This window comes from Cetorhinus maximus, chromosome 11, assembly GCF_964194155.1.
Source record: "Cetorhinus maximus chromosome 11, sCetMax3.hap1.1, whole genome shotgun sequence".
Taxonomy (NCBI): domain Eukaryota; kingdom Metazoa; phylum Chordata; class Chondrichthyes; order Lamniformes; family Cetorhinidae; genus Cetorhinus; species Cetorhinus maximus.
Genome location: NC_135889.1, coordinates 46,439,614 through 46,466,199, shown reverse-complemented (window position 1 = coordinate 46,466,199; position 26,586 = coordinate 46,439,614). Strand labels below are relative to the sequence as shown.

At 42.5% G+C, this 26,586-nt stretch overlaps 1 protein-coding gene across 1 annotated transcript in view; it reads right to left on the bottom strand.

Annotated features, from left to right (window-relative positions):
- The window catches only part of LOC144686197 (uncharacterized), a 170,546-nt gene that overhangs the window by 8,865 nt on the left and 135,095 nt on the right, over positions 1-26,586 (bottom strand). The window contains exons 43-52 of the mRNA XM_078551295.1: positions 23,796-23,903; positions 21,797-21,850; positions 19,764-19,871; positions 18,074-18,127; positions 14,309-14,416; positions 13,960-14,013; positions 12,544-12,651; positions 11,355-11,637; positions 5,241-5,431; positions 1,377-1,619 (exon numbers count right to left, since the gene is read on the bottom strand). Of these exons, the coding sequence (XP_078407421.1) occupies positions 1,377-1,619; positions 5,241-5,431; positions 11,355-11,637; positions 12,544-12,651; positions 13,960-14,013; positions 14,309-14,416; positions 18,074-18,127; positions 19,764-19,871; positions 21,797-21,850; positions 23,796-23,903 (1,311 nt within the window). The remainder of the gene's footprint in view (positions 1-1,376; positions 1,620-5,240; positions 5,432-11,354; positions 11,638-12,543; positions 12,652-13,959; positions 14,014-14,308; positions 14,417-18,073; positions 18,128-19,763; positions 19,872-21,796; positions 21,851-23,795; positions 23,904-26,586) is intronic.

Sequence of the window (26,586 nt, the reverse complement as noted above, 5' to 3'; positions counted from 1 at the left end):
GCCATCCTTTTAAGACAAAGTCTCTGACTTTCGATAATGTGGATCTCTTGTTTGTCCATTTTCTAATTTGTTTCGCACACACAGGCAAAGAATCTAAGAAATTCAATAACAGCACTAATTCCTACAGAATGGGAAATGACTGAGTGCATCGTTTGCAATGTGTAGGCCAGGACGGTACACAAAAGTAAACTCGTACTCAGGTAATGTCAGAGCCCCTCTTTGTATCCTTGCTGATGCTATTGGCGGGATGGCCCTGTCCTCGCTGAATAAACCCATTAATGGTTTATGGCCCGACGCAATGGTGAAATGGTGACCATGCAGATACTGATGGAATTTCTTCATCCTGAATACCACCAATAAACCTTCCTTTTCTAGCTGCGATTAACCCTTCTTGGCTGTGGAGAGGGTTCTCGAGACATAGCCAATGGGCCTTTCAGACCCATTTTCCATTGTATGGGATAACACAGCTCTCATCCCATAGGGAGAGGCATCATATGTTAATACCAACTCTTTTGACGGGCCATAGTGTACCAATAGACATGATGAATGCAACAAACCCTTTGCTTTCACAAAGGATTCTGCCTGTTGTGCCCCCCAAAGCAAATGGTGGTTCTTTTTTTAGTAATGAGTGTAACTGTGCCAACACAGTTGATAGATTTGATAAGAAACGGCTATAGTAGTTGATCATGCCCAGGAAGGACATGAGTTCTGTTACATTGGATGTTGATGGCGCATCTTTTATTGCCTGAACTTTGTCTTCTACCGGATGCAGTCTCATGTGTTCCACCTGTGGCCTAGATAAGTCACTTCCAGTGACTGAAATGTGCACTTTTCCTTGTTTAACCATACACCGGCTTCCATGAACCTCCTTAGCACCTCCTCCAGGTTGGTCAAGTGTTGGATGGGTGTCCTGATAGAGATCCTTGTGTGTGTTAGTGGTTACGTCCTCCCTCAATGTGCTATCCATCTCTAGTTGCTGGGAAGCATGGCTCATATCCAATTTCATATAGGACTTGCCTCCAGCCAGTTTGGCATTTAAATCATTTCATAAAAAAAATCATAAAACATTTCAGACCAGTATTCTTATTTCCCAGTTTTACTGGTGTTCCTTTTTAAACTATACAAGACCAGATTGAGCCAGTATTCTTATCTCCCACTTTTTACTGTTTTTTCCTTCTGGGTTGGGGTCAACTTTCAGTTTTTTAACACTTTAACCTCCCATCTGACCAAAGCAGGGGACTAAAATTCCCCTCCCAGGAATCAATAACTTGTTTCTCCTATTAGTTTTGAAAGGGTAGCAACACAAAAAGGTTCAAGTAGAATTAGGTAGAAGTACACTTCCTTGTAACTAAAATAAGTCAACTCTTAGTACTTACAGTGCAGCCATCTTCCAGCACAGTATATTTAAATCTGCTATTTCCTTCTGCTTTGATCTCAATGTCATTGGCACTCTTAAGAATCAAAGCTTTTTTAAGGTTGCCAGTTTGGTCATCCATGTAAGCAATGCTGTTCTTACAATGATAGGTAATATTTTGGGAAGCTTCTTTTGACAGAAGGCGAAGGAATGTTGTCTGGATCATGACGGTATTCGGTGCATGTTGCTTGTCACCATAACTGAACTGTGGAAGCAAAAAGGATTTTCAGCAAACCATTCAAATAAGTATTGTAACGTTAAATATATCCTGCAAACATAGGATCACAGGAGCAGGAGTAGGCCAATCAGCCCCTCGAGCCTGCTCCAGCATCCAATTAGATCATGGCTGATCATCTACCTCAATGCCACTTTATCGCGCTATCTCCATATCCCTTGATGTCATTAGTCTCCAGAAATATATCAGTTTCTGTTCTGAGCATGCTCAATGATTGAGCTTCCACGACCCCCTGGGGTAGAGAATTCCAAAGATTCATCACCCTCTGACTGAAGAAATTCCTCCTCATCTCAGTCTTAAATAGTCTACCCCTTATCCTAAGATTACGTCCCCTGGTTTTAGACTCACCAGCCAGGGGAAACATCTTACCTACATCCACCCTGTTACAATCTGTAAGAATTTTGTAAGTTTCAATGAGGTCACCCCTCATTCTTCAAAACGCTAGGGAGTACAGATCCAGTCTCCCCAGCCTCTCCTCAGAAGACAATCCCGCCATCCCAGGATTAATCTGAGGAATGTCCGTTGCACTCCCTCAATGGCAAGTATATCCCGCCTTAGATAAGGAGACCAAAACTGTACACAATACTCCGGGTGAGGTCTCACCAAGGCTCTATATAACTGCAGCAAGACATCCTTACTCCTGTACTCAAATCCCTTGTGATGAAGGCCAATATACCAATTGCCTTTCTAATTGCTTGCTGCACCTGCATGCTAACTTTTAGTGACTAATGATGAACAAGGACACCCAGGTCCCTTTGGAGGCTGGTCAATGTGAAACAAATTGCTGTTATAATTGAGAGTTGAAAACTTTCTACTGAATACCGTCAGAATCCATCTAATGGATAATATTGATTTTCCTCTACTTAAGTTTTCATTGGTGCAGTAATCTAGCTGAGTTTTAATCAAAATCACCGTATTTAGGCAGTTATGGCGTCAGATTATGACATGAATTAGGTATTGTTCCCCAAATGGAATATATCTTAAAGTACACCATATTTAATGGGGTAAAACTGTTGCACTGTTTTATCTAATCCTGTAGTATTGTTTTTCTAGCAGTAGAGGCCAGTGTTGCACTACATAAAGCAATACCACAAATCTTAAATAGTCCAACATCCCCATCTGCTGGCTGGAAGATGTCACCAGATGAATATTGTTTTTTAAATAATTACGGTGTACAACATATAGGATTCCTTCCAAATATATCATAAAGTGTGACGCTTTCTCATTATCTTTCTCATCTCAAGCTTAGCAATAGAGATGATTTTCTATCAGGTTATCTGCAATGGCTCTGAAATCACAATTGGTGATGCCAGCAGGAAAAAGACTTCTGCATTTCTCTTCCCACTATTTTAGCAGACAGTTCCTTTAATTTTTTTTGTTGGGTATGGTAGCATAGTGGTTACATTAATCGACTAGTAATTCAAAGACCTGGACTGATTTATACCAGGATACAAGTTCAAATCCCATCACCACAACAGCTGGGAAATTTAAATTTCAGTTATTAAATAAACCTGGAAAAAAAAGCTGTTGTCAGTAACGGTGACTGTGAAACTACTGATTGTCGTTAAAAAAACCCATCTCATTCACTGATGTCCTTCTGGGAAGGAAATCTTCCCTCCTTATCCAGTCTGGCCACATGTGACTCCAGACGCAATGCAATGTGGTTGAGTATTAACTACACTCTAAAAAGCCACACGATTGTATTTAACAAGGCAGTTCACCACCACCTTCTCAAGAGAAAGTAGGGTGGGCATTAAATGCTGGCCTTACCAGTGATGCTTATATTCTGTGAATGAATAAAAAAAAGGGTTGATGTTTGCACTAAATGAGGGCTTCCCGGCAGCCTGTTAAAGGTTTGTCCTTGAGTGTCCTATGGCATAATTTTATGCTTACAGGTGTTTTAAAACACAGCAGGGCCAAACTAAACAAATATCACTCTTCCTTTATAATTACTGAATGAAATGTTTTGTTCTTAATCATGGTGCCCTTAAATGTTGCTTGCTGCGAAATGTTACACTTCGTGGAACCTCTGTAAATTTTCAGTAAAACAACCTATTTCTGCTCTTCAGTCAATGTAGATTCATGTTCTGCAACTGAATGACATGGAATAATGTAAAAATGTGCAAAAATAGATGCATTTTAAGTAAGCGGTAAATGCATAACAAAAAAGATTCTTAAAATGTGTTTCTGTGGTCAAGATAAAGCAAATAGAGCATTGTAAACCTAACCAAAGGATATCTCAGCAATGACAGTGTTCCTTTATAGTGTATAAGACATAATTCCCAATAATTACTTTTATTTTATTCTGAAATTCGCTCTCAACTGATGAATGATAACTTTCATGACTACGCCTTATAAATGGACTCTGAAAAAGTTTTAAATCAAACGTTCTGCAATGTCTGACTTCACCTGTTACATTCACTCACTCCTATACGTACTTACATTATATAACAGTTGCTTTGTCTTTTCTAATAATTATGCTGATTTTTGTTTCGTTATTGTTTAGGAATAAGAAAGCTGCATCTGTCTTCAGTGGACCAGAATCTTTCAACAAGGAAACAGGACAATTTCAATTTCAAAACAATGGCCCGGATCTTCCGCGAAGCAGCAATCATTGTCGGATTGCCGCTCCACTCGTACTTTTCTGCACCCTGACACTGCTCCGCTTTTCTGGCCAGGTCTTCTGAGCCCAGCTTCTTTAGAAATGTGGACCATACAGTCCCATGAAGAGCTTCATCGCAGCGTTGGGACGGGGTGGGGAGGGGGGAGGGGGGGATGGGGGCGGGGATGGGTGGGAGGAGTGAGGGGGGAGAGGAGGAAGACACGCCACGCCCCCTTTTTACTGTCACTTGCCGCCCTAAGGTAAGTTTCAATGCCCAGTGTGAATGTTAGTGAATGGGTGAACGGATGAATGAGTGATTGGGCAGGGTGGTAGGATGGGTAGGTGGGTGAGGTAAGTGGGTAAGTTGGCAGGTGAGTGAGGTGGTAAGTGGCTAGGGCGGGTGAGGTGGCTAGGGTGGCAGATGGGTGGATGGGGTAGTCTGGTGGTGGTGGCTAGTTAGGCCTGGTAGGGGTTTAGTCAGATGGTCAGGAATTAGTGTGGTCATGAGGGGTAGTCAGGTCAGGTCGGGGAGTTGGTCAAGGGTATTCAGGGGGTCAGTGGAGTAGTCAGGGGGTCAAATGGGAATTGGAATGGGGGAGGGAGTTGGTGTGAGTGACTGGGTTGGGGGGAAGGGGTCAGTTCTGTAGTTACCCAGGAGTTAGTTTTTTCCTGGGTAGCTTTTCAGGTAAGTAAATCAGAACTGTCCGAAGTCTCCAACTTTAACTCAGAGTCAGAGACTTTCACGGAGGGTCCCAGGGAGTAGGGGAATTACCCATCAGAAATTCAAAGTGCCACTTCCATGGGGTCCCAATGTGCATCTTGGGTCATACATCTGATTGCGGATGTATTCGGAGACTTGAAGATCCGGACCAATGATTTTGTTTGGAAGCCTCTCCTGATCCTAGCTACAAATGAATGAAACTGGAAAATACATTTCTTGCACATTGAAAAGCACAGTTACAAATACTGTGCAGAGTCATTTTATTTACCTGTAATCCACCATTCATAGAGTCACCAAACCATACGTGTCCAGGATCATCACCATTCCTTTTGCTCCACCAGGTTTTACGTGGTATTTCAGATGGGTCAGCAAGGATACAGGTCTCACCAGTGTCCATATTGCAGTATATTTTAATCGCATCCTCAACACAACCCTGGTTAGGATCAATCCAGTATTCCCCTGCAAAATATATTCACATTCAGATATTCAAGTACTTGAAGGTTATTGCTGAAAAAAGAGATATGTTGAAGCTTTTTGTCTTGGACTCATCAGGACACTTCACAAGAATACCAATATAAGGGGAAAACAACAATTTATACTGGTAGATTGGGCACTTTTCAGGGCCAAAAATGAAGGCCTTAGGCCCGTTCATGAGTTTGTGTGATATACAGCGTGAAATGATCTGATCAGGGTAGCCATTATCTTGCAGGATACCTTTGATGCGCCCTATTTCAACATCGAGCTTGCATGGTGAGCAAATGGCTCAGGCCCTATCTACAAGGTTGCCGATATGACCAATCTTACAGTGTGTGGAACTCCCAACGCGTGTATTGACCAGTGAAGGTAGGTTTGTGGTAGACCGTGGTAGAGAACCCCCCTGGCAGATTTATCTAGGAAGTCAAGGAAGGGGAGTTCATTTTTTCTGCTTTATTTCAAAGGTGAATTTGAGTGCAGGGTGGAGCCCATTAAGACACATAAGGAAATTATTACATGCTGTCCCGGATTTAAATATCAGAAATATGCGAGGGCTAGGTGGTTAAGTGTCACTTCACCAAAGACACATTTCTCATGGAAACCAACAAAGATGTTTGTGAAAGCTGGGCCTAGGGGGGATAACACGAGTGGTATTCGCCACTAACAGGATGCTGCTGTCAAGCTAGAAAGACGTACTGCTTATCACATAAATGAGTAATATGGTATATGAATTTCAGTGTCAGTGTGATGTATGTCCCAAACACTGGCGGATCATATCAAACAGCATGTCCCAGCCGCTGTTCACAACGGGCAGTGTACAGACTGTACCCAACTAGCCTGTGCTTGCAAAACTCAAAACACAGTGTCCAACATTAGATGTGATTCCGTGATTGGACATATTTGCTAAATAATCCTGAGTGTGCTAAAAATTACACTGACAACCAATTTAGGATCATCAGTCAGGCTTGCAATGTGGGGCATTTGCATGTACTGTAAGCTATATATATTCATACAGAGGGCAATGTTCTTTGCAGACATAAAGAACATGTTCACACATTGTGCCTGTTTCAGCTAAACAAAATAAGTAACAGCCATTCGCTGACTCATTCCTTGGAGCAATGCCTTGACCAATCAAGGGCAGCTGCCTGGTTTAAATTTCAAACAATGCTTGGTAGTTAACTGTCAGTCACCATCACTGGTGTATTCTCCATGACAATGCCTCTACCAATCAGAGTCCACTTGCCAAACAATCAGCACTCTCTTCTCATACAGTATAAATTGTTATTTTCCCCTTATTTGGTATTCTTGTGAAGTGTCCTGATGAGTGTAAGATGATAAGCTTCAACATATCCCTTTTCGCAGCAATACCCAAGCTCTGTACTACCAAACGACTATTTACTTAAAGGTTTTCGCCAATATTTTAACATGTAAGAAGTTAACACTTTCCTGTTCTCACATGTGCGCATGTTTCACATTACAAAACTGGGAGAAGGAAAAGTCAGTTTTCTCACTTGAGCAGTCTATGTTTAATTTGGCCTATCACAGGCTCCACATATCCTATTTAATTCCCTGAAGGAAGACAGGCAAACACCCAAGAAGAAAATCTTAAAGCTAATCCAAGAAGAGATATGCATGAAGCATGAGGATTTCAGTTTAAGATTATATATATTATTCTGCAGTGAGTGACTCACCTCCTAACTCTTTAGACTTTTCACCTTCTTCAAGTCACAAGTCAGGAATGTGATGGAATCCTTTCCACTTGCCTGGATGTGCAGGTCCAGCTGCACTCAAAAAGCTCGATACCATCCAGGAAAAAGCAGCCCGCATGATCAGCACCCCATCTGTCACCTTAAACATTCACTCGCTCCACCACCAGGGCACTGTGGTAGTCGTGTGTACCATCTACAAGATGCACTGAAGCAACTTGACAAGCCTACTTCAACAACACCTTCCAAACCTGTGACCTCTACCACCTAGAAGGACAAGGGCAGCAGATTCATGAATACCACCACCTGGAAGTTCTGCTCCAAGTCACTCACCATCCTGACTTGGAACTATATCACCATTCCTTCACTGTCACTGGGTCAAAATCCTGGAACTCTCTCTAACAGCACTGTGGTGTACCTACACCAGATGGACTGCAGCTGGTCAAGAAGGAGGCTCACCACCGCCTTCTCAAGGACAACTAGGGAATAAACAACATAAACTGACTGTGTCAGCGACATCCACATCTCATGAATGAATAAAAAAAATCAATTTTGATCTGACATTTCCATGGTCCCACTGATCTGGAACTTTTTTTACTCAGTGTTTCATTAAGTGCGATGATACCAATTCTTAGTTTCATAATATATGCCTGAGCTGACAGTTAGGTAGTGAGATAAAGGGCAGGATCATTCCAGATTTGCACTAAGTGCGGTAGTGGGCTGGTAAAATGACGTTTTACCTGCCGGCCACAATGGCGGGTTTTCATGCCATATCATCCCAAGTCCACTGTATTAGTTATGCATTCCCGGAAAACACATTGTTTCCATGGCAGACGGGCTCTGATTTGCCCACCACGCCATCCCCTCGCCACTTCATGATGCTGGGGGCCACATTTATAGTCCAGCCAAGCGCACACGTTTCATTGCTTCCAAGCCACGACTACTGCAGGGAAGATGTCCACGAAAGGCAAAAAGACTGCTGTGGCATACAAGGCCACCTAGTGCTGGAAAATGGGATTAGAATAGTTAGGTACTTGTTTGACCGGTGCAGACTCGATGGGCCGAAGGGCCTTTTTCTGTGCTGTAAACCTCTATGACTCTATGGGGAACATTAACCCCCCATTGTGGGGGAAGAGCGGGAGTGGGCGCCAGTGGCCAGTCTTCCGATCGGCGCCCCCAGTCGGGGCCGCCATTTTATGTGGGCGGGCCAATTAAGACGCTATGCGCTCCCTGTGTGGCCGGAGGGGATTCCCTCAGCCGGGAGTGGGCTCTTTCACACATGCGTGTGGAAGAGCGCACAGATCTCCCTGAGACAAAGTGCTGCCTCAGGGAGATCAGCTCCAATTCAAAAGTTGACAGAAAGGTAATAAAAAAAATTTCCCTGACATGTCCCCTCATGTGACACGGTCACATGAGTTGGGACATGTCCTTAACTTTTATTTTAACATTTGATAAACATTTAAAACCCCCATTTAACCTCATCCTGCCCGTGGATGAGGTTTCATGCTTTTTCCGAGGCCCGTCTGGGCTCCCGGCCTGCCCGCCATCCCTAAGGTTGGACGGGCAGAACCATCAATCAGATTAATTAGTTTTTTAATGGCCTTAATAGGCTGTTGACAGTTTGGCGGGTACACAGCCGATTCGGTTGCGCGCCCGCCGAACTGAAAGTCTAAAAGACATGGGGTGACGTCGGGACACACGCCCAATGTATCCCTGCGTCAATTGACACGTCGGCGAGCAGGCCCCGCCCCCACTTGCTGACTGGAAAAACCTGCCCTATGACTCTAAAATTGCAGCCCCCAGGTTTAGTGACAAAGCATTGGAGTGTCTTTTGGACGCTGCGGAGGCCCGGCGTGATGTCCTCTATCCCCACTCTGGCGCTCTGGCCGCATGATGGGCAGGCTTGGGAAGCGGTGGCAGTGGTGATCAGTGCCAATGCTGCACAGAGGGGGTTAGCCATCCAGCGCAGAAAGAGGATGAAAGATCTCATCCATGCAGCCAGGGTATGGCAACATCTCAAAACTCTTAACTCACATACTCAAGCCCATCACACATGGCAGCTCACTCACTGCCAGCTCAAGGGACATCACCGCTCACTCTCACACACACATACCCTCACATCTCCATCTGGCCTCATCTCCTCTGGAGACTGCCTCCTCAGCCCTCACCATCTTGAGGCCACTTGCACAGATCAATATGTGCCCCCCAACACACACTCTAGGTTACCCTCCTTCCCCAGTACAGCTCTCATTCTGCAGCCTCTTCTCTTGTCTGAGGCCACATCTTCCCCTTCCCCAAGCAAGCCCTAACCCTGCAGTCATTGAAAAGCCACCCACATATGGCTGATCTGCTAGGTAGAGACCTGCTTGTAAGGCCCCACTAAAAGTGATGTGGTGCTGTCTGTGAAGCCTGGCGCTGATAACTGCGAGTGCTGACCGAAGCAAGGTGGGCAAACAAACTATGAAGTCCCCAGTGAAGTGCAGCTCACCAGGTGCACGTCACTTATGTGCTGTTGTGAAACATGCTGGTGTGTTTTCTCGCCGATGTGGGTGGACGATCCAACAGGGAGTGACGATTCTAGCAGGCAGGCCATGTAATGATATGCTGAAGTATTACAATGAGGTTCCCAATGTCCGATGATGGGGAGCGTGGCCCACCATCGGCAGGCTGAGCGGACAATCTGATTTCTGATTTCAGGCTGTCGTGAAACCGATCATGCCACATTGTCTGCTCACGCTACCGAACACGCCTGATGCTGCCGGGCACGGAAAATCCCAGACAAAGATTTCTTTGATAACTTTCTAAAATTAATTAAAAGTATAAGGCATAAAACATGGCTTTTGATACCGCATGGATCCCTTCACTCATTTGATCAAGAATTTGCATGCCCTGAAGGTCAGTATCTATAGCTTGTAATTATAGTTCATTTTAATAAAAGAATCAAAGAAGCCAGCGTACGACTGTACTTGTGTTAACCTGCAATCCTGTTCTGAACCAGACTCCTTTAATAAGAACTATTTGCACAATATTCAATCCCCAATGCAAACACATTCAGTTTCAAATGCTTCTTGGAACAACTTAAAACTTCAGGTCCCAAGATTTTGTCAATCACTTTCTAATTCTCTTTCAGTCCGTTGCATTTCAAAGGGATATTGCCCAAAAAATATTGCAGAAACAATTCCAATTGTGGTCTTACCAATGAGTTGTCCTGGTTTACGCTCTAAAAACATTAACAGTATCTTCACATTGATTGGAACTTTCCTATTAATATTGTTTAGAGAACTGAACAATAGCCAGCTTGATAGGAGCCAGAAATGTTACTGTTGTTACACTGGGCCATTATTTCCCCCACTGGATTACATGTTACTGGAATTGTGATTCATAACGAAAACAACCTAGCTCAGAAGTATCTACACAATAGCTTGGTATTGTTATCTATTCCAGTGTGTCAGCTTCTGATAGAATGGACTCAAGGGGCTGAACAGCTTACGTCTGTTGCTTGTCCTGTGTGGGAGGCAGACATTGATTTTGGCCCTTTCCGCTTTGTGAAGAATGGGCAGGTGACAGTTGGAAACAAGTAGGTTACTTCCACTTAGAACTCAAATCTTCTGCATAATTTCCAATTGTAACCTGCAGGTGGATTGGGTGCCCACCTAAAGGAGGCGGGGGCCTCGTGATTTATGTAAGTAGAGTCTTGTTGCTTCGTTGGGACAACAATTATATTTTAACTGGGGTCTGGCTTTTCCACCAGACTGAGTCAGGTCTGCAGAAAGACAAAGTCCTTCAGGAAACTGCAAGCCTTTCCTTTGTGGAAAAGCGGGGCTGCACCTCTGAGTCCCACAAGGAAAGCTGTGGCCCTCCTTTCCCCGGGCTTACCCCTTCCCTCCCAAGAGACCCTGCCACCCACCCGCAAGCTGGCAAGTGGCCAATGCTCTGATATTTTTTAGTGCCCTTTTCCCAGTCTTTCTGTGCAGGAAATGGGCTGGCAACAATTAAATGGGCTAGAATCTTAGGCCATCGAATCCATTTTTCTCTTGCCCAGCCATCCACCCAGCCTAAAAGGCTTTTGGGGTGATAATCAACTCCATGGTGCTGAGAGACCATTGCCTTGTTTTGTCATTCTGTGGAAAAGAAATGTTCAATGTTCAGAAAGAAATATCCAAACCCTTGCAGGAGAGAATGGTCCCTGTCCAAATACATACCACTTTTCTTTTCTGGGTGACAGAATAAAAGATCTTGGCACGTTCGAGCTGGGTTCTTTCTGGTACCATCCGGGCTACGCATGGTTTCCAATTGGCTACTGAGGGATTTCAGGGTAGCGTCCACTCCTGAATCCTTTGGAAGAGTATCGGAAGTCTCATCAGCATTGAGTATATCCAAAGTATCTGGTTCCATCTCATAAAGGCTCATAATATCATCATAGGCAGCAGTGGGAGGACCAGGGGGGCCAGGAACACCAGGTGGTCCTTCCTCACCAGGAGGACCCTGTGAATGGGAAATTGGAGAGTCATTTATGAGCTTTTATATGTATACCTAGTTTACAGAGAGATATTAACTTCAAATTTATTATTTCAAAGACATTAGATTTGTGTGGCACCTTTCACAACTTCAAAGCATCCACAATATTTCACAGCCAATGAATTGCTGGTGAACTGTTGATACTTGAGCTAATGCAGTAACCAAATTGCACACAGAAAGTGCCAAAAAACAGCAGTGAGGGATAAATGTTAGTGAGCAGTCTTTTCTTTTGATAGTGCTGTGCAGCCTGTTATATCCACCTGAACAGGTAGATAGGGCAGATTAGCATCTCACCCAAATTATGGTACCTGCAACATTCTGAGTACTGTACTAAAGTGGATCCTTGATTATGTGCTCCAGTCTTGGAGGACGACTTGAACCCATGTTCTTCTGATTCAAGGAGAAGGCAGTATCATTGGGACAACTTGATATTTGAACCAAATTCTAATTGGCATAAAGTGCAGGATGGTTCAAAATTCGAAATTGTTGTCTAATGTGCATATCAAATGCAATCAGAGAATAGCAATTTGAATCTTAAAATTAACTTCATCTTGGGCTGTCAGGAAGTTTTAAATCAGTGGGACATTCGAATATTCTGGGATACATCAGGTAGAAGGTTAACATCATTTGCTCAACCACTTCCATTAGAAACTACTCTAAAATCTGGGCAAAATGTTCCTTACTGTAAAATGTGACTTACGTTCACTACAATTACACAGAGCTTAATGCTAATTACAAGCTCTTTTCTTTGGAAGTTGTTATTCTTCAATTAGCTTTCACTTTACGGTTCAGCAAAGATATAGATAAACTAGTGGCCACGTAAAATATATTGAAGAGATGCATTCCTGACACACAGAGATTCTGTACATTTACCTCAGGGCCAGTTTCTCCAAGAGTTCCGCGTGAACCAGGTGGCCCAATAGGCCCAGGGAAACCAATGTGACCTTCTTTTCCAGGAGGACCAACTGGGCCAGGAGGACCCTAAAAGAATATGACATGTTGTAGAATTGTGAATGCCTTTGAAACTTCAGCCTGAAGTACAATTATCCTTTGCCACAGGTCTTGGCCACATTCATGATAAATTTGTGTTTTGTATCCTGAGCACAGTGAGCTCACTTCTATCACAGACAGCAACGGTTTGTAAATGTTCCCGTGTGGGGCCAACTCTGAGCCATTCCTGTAAAACCTCAGTGCTAACTTCCAAAAGACAGTATCAGCTACACAAAGGGAAAAAAGCATTACCGTTATGGAAAGAACCTTATTAGGCTACAGCAACAGAAAATTAGATACTAGGGCCCAACAGATGCTGAAAATATATAGAAATTTAATGACATTTGGATAGAAACTTGATGGCTTGTACTAGGAACCAGGCCACAGTTTGAAAATGTAATCCACACAGCAACATACTATTTGCCTATGTTATGTCAATTTGATTATGATGGTTACACTGATTCATACACTTTTTTTGTCATCGTTGGTATTAGCTTTTGACAAAGTTTAAAGAAAGGAGTTTTATAGGATATATTCGGACTGGATTCAAAATGGTAATTTGGTAACTACTATGGCCTTAAATTTCTTCGATCCAACTTGCACCAAAATTTCCTAAAAATCCCATTTACGTGCGCTGGAACATAAACACCAGAGCAACACAAGCACAAATTTAGTGTAACTAATAAGGTACTGAAGAAACATGCATGGAAGCTTCATTCTTCAAGTTTGAAGCCATCAAACCATCAGTTCTGCATGTTAAACTGCACAGATTACTTTCAAAAATGAAAATGGAATGGGTGTTTTTTGTTACAGATTGTGATGCCATAATAAAGCATTCAAAGATATAAAGAAAACGCAGTTCAGGTCCAGGTGAGAATTAAAAATAAAAATCACCAAGAAATTTGTTCCCGAATTCCAACGGTATTGTATGGGGCCTGTTCCACTCTTATTATACAATTTGGAATTCGGTGCTGTGCCTACATTTTAGGGAGTGCATGTATGCTGTTTAGATTGGAATAGATGTGGAAAATTTACACATGCACAGGGGCAAAGCTATGTTACTGAGCTAAATAGGGTTTCAGTAGACATAGCTTGAAGGCAAGGAGCAAACTCACATGGTGTCAAGTAATTCGCATACACACAAATTTTTGCAGGAGAAATGGTGTAATGCTGCTCTTATGCCTGTCCCTTGCAAAAGCTATGGGGAAATTTTGAGTCATGGTTCAAAGAAACTTACAAGATGATTATTTGTGAATTCTGCTTGTTGTATTAAAATGGTACATGTTGAAATATACTTACTCTTGGACCAAATGGCCCTGGAATTCCAGGACCACCCTGCTCACCAGATGGACCCTAAATAAGAGAGAAAAGAATTGGATTTGTTTAATCCTTTGAATAGTAGAAGGATTCTGACCAGGATTTTCAATTTCAGCATTTGATGCTTTGAGATTGGCTGTCTATTAATTTTAACAGGTGGAATATAGCGGACAGATGTAAATAGAAGCAGAAAACCATGACCTACTGTATATATCAAGAATACAATTATAATGCAAGGAAAACACTGTGGAGTTTTGCATTAAATATGGTAAAATGAAGTTTATTGTAAATACAGTAAAACCTCTTTTGAAATGATGTGAAAGTTACTTACAGGAGGACCAGGAAGACCCTGTAAACCAGTAAATCCACGATGACCTTTCTGACCTCGTTCACCCTGAATTCCATTTTCACCTTTGTCACCACGGGGACCTTGAGGGCCCTATGGAAGTCAATCCAAAATTAAGAAGATGAATCTCCCTAATAATAAAATACAGCATAATCTGATAACATTCAAATAGCTTGGATAACAGTTTCTGCTAGAGCACACTTGTTTTTCAGTGCAATTTGCCCAAAATTGGTCAAATCAGCACAATGCTTGTGCAAATTACAAGTATAAATTCCATTCAGCAATCTTTCGTCTTAGTTTTAAAAAAGATTGCACCAAAAATCTGCTCCACACACAAAACTGCCCCATCCAGATCAAATTAATCACCACAGTGAATTTCTGCTAATTGCAACTGTTTATGAGCATTCAAGAGGTCTTAAAGTTAACTATTTTTTTAGATGCAAAGACGCCACAAGCACTTTTTAAAAGCTTTTACTTTAAAAAAAAATTTGACTAAGAAACTGACTATTGTAACTGAATGTAACGAATAAATGGTTCTGTATAGTTTTTTAAAAGTCATTTTCGGATTTAAAAATTAGGTTACCCACAGGCGATTAAAAATGTTTAAGTTTTTTGATAAATACATTTAAACTTTATTAATCAAATGGAAACATCAAAGAGTATTTTTTAAAAGCAAAAACACTTCTTAAAAATTATGTTCTAAAACGCTGCTGAATTGTGCTGGTCTATGGCAGCGTTTCCGTTTGACAACATGCAGGAGTTTAAGCATAAACATGAGAACCAAAAAAACACTGCTCAAAACTGGCACAATTCTGAGTGCAGCATACAACCAGATCGCCAATTGTGCCCGAAGCAAAAATCTTTTCATATGACTGAGGAAAAAAGGATGGAAGGAAACAGTTTCTGTTTTATGTATCATATTCTATCAATTTAGAAATAGCCTGAATATACTAACACGCATTCAGAAATATGCTTTAGGCACCCTGTATCATACCAATGGATTGCTTTGCATGTAAGGTTTTAAAAAAATGCATAGTTTTATATGTACATTAGAGTGGCCCTCAAACACAGGTTAATGCATCTACCTGAAATTCATATCTGCTATTTTAGCAGTGGCATTAATCTATTTATGTTAAGTGGGTCAATGCCTCATCAAAATAAGAATACAGTCATTTGAAACGCTGCATGAAGCAATTGTATATTTTGCTGCTATTTTAGGGCAAGTCCTAGGATCATATGAAAGCTCAAGGGAATTATTAATGACTCTGAGATCATCTTTGAGTGAGGAAAGTACATATTTTCTTCTGTGCTCATTATTTGAACTATTTTTTTCCAATTTATTTTGGATTTTTGTTATTTAAATAATAAACAATTTGCAGTCCACATCAGTTTTAGTTATACTTACTCTAGAGGACAATATTGGTCATACAATAGTATACAATAGTAACATACAATGAGCTGAGAATGAATTGGCTGCATATTTTGCACCCTGCATGATTTTCATTTCCATTTAAGTCGATAGAGAAGAACAGAGGGCACTGTGTGAAAGGCTGTTGATTCATAATGAGCTCATTTCACGCTAATGGCAAAGACAAATTTCTTTGGAAAGTGTTATACATTAGCTTTCATAATTAATGATGATAAACCAATATTTTGCCCCATGACTAACACAAAAACAAAGTATTGTGGAAATCTGAAATAAAAACAGAAAATTGGAACCATTCGGCATGGCTGGCAAGAAACATGGGGAGAAAGACAGAGTTAATGTTTCAAGCCGATGATACATCTGATGAAAGGTCCTTGACCTGAAATGTTGGTCTGGATTTTCCAGTCCCGCCAGCGGCAGGCATTGTCACGGGTGGGGCAGGAAAATTTGGAGAGAGGTCCACCACTGGCGGGACTGCAAAGTCCCTCCGGTTAACTCTGTCTCTCTCTTTACACAGATGCTGCCAGACCCGTTGAGCATTTCCAGGATTGTCTGTTTTCATTTTTGTCCCGACACTACTGCCCCAGAATTGCAACAGTAGATAATGTAAGTTGATAAGTTATTCTAAACCATACAGCTATTTGGCCGTTTTGATAGATAACAAGAGTTGCATTGTAAAATCTTTACATGGTTTCATGAATTTGTAAAAGAGATTTTGAGCTATAATCAGTAAATTCCTGACTTATGTTCTTATGCATCTAATCATGTTTTTATACTGGAAGGATAATGAGTCTTCGGTTTTATCTCTTTATGTACAATAAAAATAGGGATAACACCGCTGCAAAACTTTGTTTTTTAGGGACTGATTTTTATCTTCTTTTGTGACTATGGGGAACACAATATCTATTGGAGTTCAGTTCCTGCAATTACAGCCTGTATTTACATTATCCCAATTCATGCAGGGGGATCCATTTCAACTCCTGTGCACTGCTTCAGCAACCTGTGCAACATTTTCGTGATGCACCAGCAGTTAACCTCATGGTTCGCTTAAATGTAACTTTTAAATCATGCAGTTTTGGGCTAGACTTATATTGGCATTGCTAAAGTTTATTCTGACTAAAACCATGATACTCCCCAAAGAATACATTTTCATTACACTATTCTGTGACTATTGAAACACAACAGATAGATGTGATCAGCACACAACTATAACACTCAACCTCAGCCTCAAACCCAAGTCTCAAAGGTGAAATGATTTGTACTTATATAATACTCAGGTACATTGGATGCAAGTTAATATTTCCCCCACCTCTGCAGGCAGTGGGCTGGGCGGTCAGAAGGGGCCATATGATCAGATGGGAAGGCACAGGTTAGAGCACCCATCACCTCCCTGACTCCCCCCAATTATGTCAGTGGCAGGGGAGGTCAAGGTCGGACTTCCCAGTTGGAGGCCAATTGAGGCCCTTAAGTGGCCAATTAAGAACCACAAGGGCTTCATCCCACTGCCACTTTTATACAACCAGCAATGGGCACAAGAGTGGCATATGCCACATGGGTACAGTTTTGTGGCCTCCCTGCTGACTCTAATGGGGGGGGGGGCTCTTTAGTTTGAGTACTCTGTGTCCCACAAAGGGCTCCCTGGCAGCATGGACCACCGCCATTGAAGAGACCCCCCCCCAACAGCCTCCACAATGACAGGCCCCCCTCCCCCCTTGCTGGGGCCTGTCTGTTTGGCCCCAGCAAGCCTGCCACACTTACCTCTCTTTTGGGGCCTCTTTCATGGCTGCTGCTCTAGGGCCTGCTGCAGGCCCAGCAGAAGTCACTGCTCCTTGTGGTACTGCTGGGTCTGGAGGACTGCTGAGCCTCTGATTGGCCAACAGCTCTTTGAGGCAAGCTATTTCCCTAAGGCATGGGAACTCAGATGGCAGACAGCTAAATGCCTGATTGACATTTCATCCCATCAGAGCTCCCAGAAATAGCCGTGACAGGGTTACCACCGGCTTTCCAGCTGGTGGACGGGGCTACCGCCATAGCCATTAAATCCAGCCCAATGTTTTAGTTCTATGTAAAATGTACATTTTTCTAAAATCTCCTTAAGTGTGATACATTCATGGTCAAATCACAGAGAAAACAGAAATAAACAAATATATTTTGCTTGTTATTGAAGATTGCATTTAACTTAAATGCATGCTGAGACTGCAGAGGACAGTAGTATCAAATTACATTTCATGAATCCTGGATCAATCAAAATGTCATCTGGATAGAATATAAAGCAGTCCATGTCTTCATTGTACAAATACAGAATAATAAATTAAACAGCTTACTGGTAGTCCACGCCCTCCAGCTCGACCAGAGGGTCCCAATGGGCCATGAGAACCCTTTGAGGAAAATGGAGAAAAAGAGTTATCTGTACCATACAAAAACTTCATATTTGAGACTACTGGCATTACTTAATGGAGTATATCAAATGGCAGGGGAATTTCAAAAACATAATGGGGAGAATCTTATCCTTGTCGGGGGTTTGGAAGGAGCGGGCGTGTAGCCAATCGCCGCCTGCAATCAGCTGCGCACCGCCATTTTACGTGGGCGGGCCAATTAAGGCCCGCCCAGTGCGACGTGCACCTGGAAGCACTGAATGCTCCCTGTGTGGGCAGGGGGGAGGAGGCTGAGTCAGGGCCTGCGCTATTTCATACATGTGCGCGAAAGAGTGCAGAAATCTCCCTGAGGCACAGAGCTGCCTCAGGGAGATTAGTTTGATTTTGGAAAATTTTAATAAAGAAAAAAAATATTTAAGACATGTCCCCACATGAGCTGGGACATGTCAATGAATTTTATTAAAAATTTTTACTAAACTTTAAAAACCTTCATGAAACCTCATTCCGCCCGTGGATGAGGTTTCATGATAAATGCAGAGGCTGCCTGGGCTCTTCGCCTGCCCGCAAACCTTAAGGTTGAACGGGCAGCTCATTTATTTATTTTAATTAGTTTTTAAATGGCCTTGGTAGGCCTTTGACAGGTCGGCAGGCATGCGGCCGACTCCGCTGCGCGCCCGCCGAACTGAAAATCTGAATGATGCGCAGTGACGTTGGGACGCATGCCTGATGTCACCGCGTGTCATTTTACGCATCGGTGAGGGGGCCTGCCCCAGTTCGCCAACCCGAAGATTCTGCCCAATGAGTCTGTTTTAACTTTCGCCACTGGGTGATGATGCATTGAACACCTGTTTTCAGGCCCATCCAATTCTCCTTTTTGTGTAAGACAATAGAAAGGAGAATGAATATGTCTAATGGGAGTGGACAGCCAATCTGTCTGCACCCCACCCATTGGCGAAAGTTAATAGCTACCCTGTGGAGTTTTGGCTGTCAGTTAACTTGTGTTTCTTTACAAGTTTCTCTGCATAATTTTTTTTTATATGCATCCAAACAATAGGTTACAATTTCAAAACAGTATGTAATGCATAGGTTTGCTAAACGCATACTATGGCAGCAATTAATTAAAGTGAAACTTACATTTTTATGCTAAAAAAAAATGTAGTTTTAAAGATGATGTTCGTCATTGAGAAAAAGAGACTCTAAACTGATTCATCCAAAGAAGATCATGGACAAATAAAGCCTGGGGTTTTAACATTGTTAGGTTAGTGGGATAACCATTCAACAAAGTAACGGGGTGTCCATATAATTTTTATTCATGAGTATACCAGTGGTTCAGTGGTTTACATACTGTAATCATTCTGTGACCAAGGCTTTTGATCTACAGTTATTTCTAATCCTTGGTCTACATTATTCATGAAATTAGCAGTAGCATCTATACAACTATATTGGACATAAGGGGAGAGTATTTTTTCTTCCATTTGTTAATGTTAGTAAAGTGGCAACGTGATCATAATGTAGATTTATTAAGACACTGACATTTTCCTCTATTTAGAGCAAAAAGCAAAATTTTAGTCTGGCTTTACTGCTAAGGAAAAGCATTCAGAGCAAAACATTGCCATTAAATACTTAATGGGAAACTTACTGTTTCACCTCTAGCACCCGCCTCTCCAGTTGGACCAATGGGACCCAGGGCCCCAGGAACACCTTGTACACCTGGAACACCTGCAGGTCCTGGATCCCCACGATCGCCCTATGCACAAAAAACATAAGAACGTATGAATATAGAAGGAGGGGTAGGCCATTCGGCTTTTCAAACCTGCTCTGTCCTTTCCTCAAATCTACTTTCCTGCCCAATCTCCATATCTCTTAATTCCCTTAGAGTCCAAAAATCTAGCTATCTCTGTCTTGAATATACCCAATGACTGAGTATCTACTGCTCTGGGATAGAGAATTCAAAGATTCACAACCCTCTGAGTGAAAGTATTTCTTCTCATCTAAGTCCTAAATGACCAGCTCTCCAAACAGGGGAAACATTCTCTCAGCATTTACCGTGTCAAGTCCTCTCAGAATCTTCAATATTTCAATGAAAATAACTCTCATTCCTCTGAACTCCAGAGAGTGTAGGCCCGCTCTGTTCAAACTCACTTCGTAGGGCAACCCTCTCATCCCAGGAATTAATCTAAGGAACATTTATTGCACTTCATTTAAGGCAAGTATATCAGCCCTTAGGCATGGAGACCAAAACTGTTCACAGTGCTCTAAGTGTGATCTCACCAAAGCCCTGCACATTACAGCAAGACTTCCCTACTCTTCGGTTCAAACTTTGCAATGAAGGCTAATGTACTATTTGTCTTCCAATTTGCTTGCTGTACCTGCATGTTACCTTTCTGTCTTTCATTTACAAGGACACCCAAATTCTTCTAAGCACCAACATTTAGTACAATCTCATCATTTAAAAAATATTCTGTATATCTATGCTTCCTGAGAAAGTGAATAACTTTGCATTGTCCATTATATACTCTATCATCTTCTCATAGCATTTACTCTACTTCTTGCCACTTAATTGCCCATCTATATTCCTTTGCAGATGCTTTGGGCCAAATTTTCAATGTGGGGTCAGGAACCCGACATCCAGATGAATTCAGGATCTTGACCCTGCGCATGACCTGCGTGGCTATCACTATGCTATTTTTAAATTTAAATGGGCAAGTTGGCCAGGAGGTTAACTTGGCACCCAGTTAGAGATGCTGAGCACCTCTGGGAGATGGATTTGTCTGCCTGATGCCAACAGCAAAGAATAGAGCAAGTAATATAAGGCCCGGAGGTCCAACAAGGTGGCAAGTGACCGTGGACCACAAGGTCAGCGCCACCACTTGTGCCGGTGCTAGTTCACCCTTCAGACTGGAAATAAAAACACCTGCACAGAGTTATTTGGGCCTCTGGTGAACCTGACAACAGTACATGAACGTGCGTAAGTCTGCTAAAGCCCACCGGAAGAAAATGTGATATTTCCAAGCTCAAATGGACAGGTCTCTTAACAAGCTCCATAATGAGCTCAAGGGGCTATTAACTGGCAGTAACAGGATTTCCTGCTCCCTCCCCACCCATGCCAGCCCTTTTAAAATTCAGAACAGTTCCAGAGGTGTAAGGATCCTAAGACAACTGCCAAGAGTATGATTTTCAAGTCTCACCTGCAATTATGGCCCTTTGAAAATCCCAGCCCTTATATCCTCCTCACAGCTTACTTTCCCACCTATCTTTGTATCATCAGCAGACTTGGATACATTACACTTAGGCCCTTCATCTATGTCATTGATATAGGTTGCAAATAACTGAGGCTGTAGCACTGATCTTTGCAGTACCCCATTAGAAACAGCCTGCCAACCTGAAAATGAACCATTTATTCCTACACTGTTTTTTGTGCTTTAACCAAGCCTCTATCCACGCTGATATAATATCCCCAACCCTATAAGCCCTTAACCTGTGTAACAACCTTGCCAGCAGTACCTTATCAAATGCTTGTGAAAATCCAAGGCTGGTTAACAGAAGAACATGACAATGTGCAGTTAAAAAAGCTTTAACTCTTCCATGTGACTTTTGTGTACATAGTGCAAATATAAAAATAGAAGTTTGCTAGAACTTATAGTTCTATTTTGAGGTTTTTTTTTGTTTTACCGTTTCTCCTGCACGGCCATCACGTCCAGGAGTGCCATCAATTCCTGGCATTCCCTAGGAGAAAAAGATAACAACTGATTACGAAAAGTACAATATATAACACAACATTCAGGAATTAAAAGTGCTCAACTGTGGCTCAGCGGCAACATTCCTGCCTCTGGGTTATGAGGTTGTGTGTTCAAATCCAACACCAGAGACTAGGCTCACAGTCCCAATGCAGTACTGAGGGTGTGCTGCATTGTTAGAATTGATATCAGCTGAAATTTTATACTGAGACCCTGGGCCAGATTTTTTGCAGAGTCGGGCCAATTTCGGAGGCCTTTAAAGATGGCAGCAGGACCAGGATGCAGAAGTCCAGCCCCCATTTCCAGAAGATCCCATTTTTGGTGGTAGGGCAGGAGTGGGGGGACAGGGCATGAATCACATAGGTAAGAAACCCAAACTCAGCAAGGCCACTTGAAATTAGTGCTGAGTTCAAACAGTCTATGTTTCCACTGGTCCAAGGGACTTAACCCACAGTATTAGAGTCACAAATTTATGGAGAAGATGTAAACACCCTTGAAGTGTGGATACAGTCTGTTAATTATCATGATCTGAAGTTATTTAAATCCCCACCCCGTTAAACATAAAAAAGACCAAGCTACAATTGTCAGTTAGAGTACAAAACAAACACATACTGCTGGAGTGCATTGATTGACAGGCCATATGGTGTAGCTTAGGGGAAAAAAGCATCTGTTCCTGCAGTTTCAGTAAGGTTCATTGTTGACATTTCCCAAGAAATGTTATTATGGCTGAGCACATTATGAATGCCTGGCTGAGTATCAGAAGCTCCAAAACCACTTAACTCAGTGAGAGGCTGAGCTCACATTTTGATTGATGGCTTCAAAAGGCTATTAAAGGATTAGCTGTCTTTGATGTGGTTACTGAATAGAAGCTTGTTTGTTTTTACAACAGATTGACTACTTGAGGAGATTTAAAATCTTAGAATGGGTTTCATGAATTAAGGCTTTTTATTAATCAAGTTTGTATGAATAAGATGGTTAGCAGTTGATTTTTTTCATCTCCAGATAGCTTCTGAGGTCTGCTTGTAGTTTATACTGGGTGAGTATTTTTGTAGCTGGTATGGGTAGGTATGTGTGGCCATGGAGGTGAATAGGGAGTATGAGGTAGCATGGAGGTGGCATGAGGATATGAGTGGCCATGAAGGTGGCATGGAGGTACAAATAGCCATGGAGATGACATGGGTGGGATGAGGTAGCATGAGGGCATGAGATGGCATGGGGGTGTCATGAAGATATGAGTGGCCATGGAGGTGGAATGGGGGCTATGAATGGCCATGAAGGTGGCATGAGGAATATGAGGGAGTATGGGAGAACTGAGACAGGCTTTCTAACCAGCTCGCCTTGGCACTTGCCTGCCTCTGTGGCCGCCTTCGAACTGCCTTCCGAAGTGGCAGATCTGACTTGATCAGGTCCTCGCCCCCACCCTCCCTGCGCACCACATCCCCCCCACACCCGCTCGGAGCGAAAATCATATGTGTGTGGGTTGTTTCCATGGAGACAGGTCTGCTGAGGCAGGAGATGTCCTGACTCAAGGTTCCTGCCTCCTTGGCGAAATTTTGCCCCCCTGTCTGGCCTCTCTGGTGGATATAATAGATCCCATAGCAATAATTCAAAGAGGAGCAGTCGAGAACTTCCCATGTCTTAGCCAATATTTATCCCCGTCAACATCACTAAAACAAATGATCTAATTATTATTATATTGCTGTTTGTGGGATCTTGCTTGTGCCGTTAAATTTTCTACATTATAACAGTGACTGCACTTCAAAAGTACTTCTTTGGCTGTAAAGTACTTTGGGATACCCTAAGATGGCGAAAGGTGCTATATAAATCCAACTCTTCCTTTTTCGTTCAAATGAATAAATGCGGTAAATAGGTGGACTCTTACAAGTATAAACCTACTTAAAGATAAGATTCAAGCAATGTGAGTATTTACTTACATCCTGACCAGCTTCACCAGTTGGGCCACGGGCACCATTTGGGCCAGTTGGGCCTGAAGGGCCTCTTTCACCAGGAGATCCTGTTGGTCCTTGTTTCCCAGGTTGGCCCTGAAAATCCAACAAAACCTGTTACACCATTGTCAGTTTTATAAAAGTACAATTGAGTGGATAATACAAAGCCTTGTAATTTTAAAAATGGGTAAATTAAGTTGCAAAACTAAAAAATGCAAAGAGACTCTTAAATTCTAAATATTTTAGAATATTTTTCTCATAGGAAAATGTAATTAGAAAAGTATACATCGGCGCATCAGGTGCATCAAATAACTGGCTTCAACTGAAGCATTCCACATAGCAACCAGGCTTTTATACCTGACTTATCAGTCACCAGGAGATACATCTGAAAAGCCTCTAGTAACCCAGTCAACCTTAAGGGATAATTCTTAACGGAACTTTCAAAAATGGTCTAATAGACTAGAACCCAAAAGAGTAGTTCAGAAATGCCCAACATTTTGACCATCCACTATAAACATGTTTTTAAATTGTATTTTGTTTGCATTGTTTCAAAAGTAAAATCTACGTCTTATCCTTTAAACTGAAATCCTTCCACGATAACTACTCAGGGCATGGGGTGGGTTGGGGGCAGAACATGCTTGGGGTGAAGTACCATAAGAGGGGCCTCCATTGGGCACAGAGTGCCCAAAACTGTACCTCCTCGCCCCCACAGCCCCTAGCCGGCTACATATGCTCGGTCAATTTGATGCCATGGGAGTTTTTATCATAAACCCGCTTTTCCAGAACAACAACTCTTGCATTGGATGGAGCTTTATGTGGAAATGGTGGTCCCACCCACTGGGCTAAAATTCAGGGACAAGCTCAACTCCCCTTGGCCAAGTCATCCTGAGTTGATTTTACACCTCGCAGGTCAGTAATTGGCTCAGGACGGGAATTTGGCCCCCATCTGGGGGGGAAGACCCACCTCTGGTAGCTGCCAGCCAATCAAATGGCCAGCACTCTCTAATCCCAGCAGCACCACCAGGAGCCATAGAGCCAGATACAGAGGTAAGTCTGAGGTTTCACCAGGGCCAGGCTGCTAAGCCCTGGCAAGGGGATTGGGGGACCAGGTTTTCCTGGGCATGGGGAGGTGAAACCAAGCCGGGAGCAAGGCAGGGTAAGGGGGTGTAACATGATGGCAGGGGGCTCCATTTATGCACAGGGTTCCTGAATAGGAGGCGCACCCCCCGCAACCCTCAAGCTGCCAACAAGACTGCCAACCTCGCCACCTGGCCTGGGCATCTACTGGGTAAAATACAACCAGTGGTGGGTGGCAGCCCTTAAATAGCCATTAATTGACTACTTAAGGGTCTCAATTAGCTCATGAGCAAACAGGCCACCTGATGAACCCCCCCAAAGATGGTAGAATGCCAGCAGCAGTGGATAGGGGACGGGACTGTGCTGCCTCCATTGTGTACATTGTTCAACCCCACCTCCCCATCCACCACCTAGCAATGGCCTCAAAGGTTGAGAGGGCACATAAAATTCCACCCAGTATATTTTCACTCCTCCAATCAATAAAAAAATTGTGCAAGTTGCCAGTTTAGGTTGTGAGCTTGATGCTGAACGTAAGATATCCATATATATGTTTAACAGGTACATTACCAGCATTCACCAACAAGTCTTTTTTTGTAGGTCAAGATAACATATTAGTCATTTTATTTAAGGTAAAATAGGACATTTAACTGTTGCATAGGCATCTCTAATTTTGTTTCGGACATAAATTGTGGAACATACTAAATAAAAACAACAACAACTTGCATTTATATACTACCTTTAACATTGCAAAATATTGCAAGACATTTCCCAGGAGCAGTATCAAACAAAATTTGACTCAGAGCCACTTGAGCTATTAGGGCAGATGACCAAAAACATTGTCAGAGTGGTAGGTTTTAAGGAGTGTCTTAAAGGAGCAAAGTGAGGTTTAGGAGGTGAATCACAGAGCTTAGCACCTTAGCAGCTGTGTAAAGATACAAGCCTAAATTTTTTCTCTAAAACTACTGCTTTTCAAAAATAGACTGCTTTGAACTGTCTGTTGACTTCTGGCAGGTGCAGTGATCATTGAATCATAATGCTTAGGTTGGCTATGGAAAAGGACAAGGAACAATCCAGAGGAAGTATAATTAACTGGGGGAAAGCCAACTTCAATGGGGTAAGAATGGATCAGGGCCGAATAAATTGGAATCAAAGGTTAACAGGAAAAATGGTAGCTGAACAATGGACCACCTTCAAAGAAGGGAAGTGTGAGCACAGTCAAGCTAAACTCCCCCAAAAGTGAAAGATAGGTAAACCGAGATTAAGATGAAGAAAAAAAAGTATGCTTATGACAAATGTCAGGTGGACAAAACAATGGAGAACCAGGCTGAATGTAGAAGGTTCAGAGGGAAAGCAAAAAAGCAAATAAGGGAAGCAGAGCGAGAGTATGAAAAAAGACAGGCAGCTAACATAAAGGAGAATCCCAAAGTCTTTTTATAGGAACAGTAAAAAGGTGGTAAAATGAGGAGTAGGGCAGGTTAGAGACCAAAAAGTGATTTACACATGGAAGCGGGGCATGGATGAGGAATTAAATGAATACTTTGCAAATGTCTTTACCAAGGAAGAAGATGCAACCCAGGCCATGGTGAAAGAAGGGGTAATTAATACACTAGAAGGATCTGAAATTGGTAAGGAGGAGGTATATACCTTATAAACTATATTTAAAGTTGATAAAGCACCAGGACCAGATTCGTTGCACCCAAGG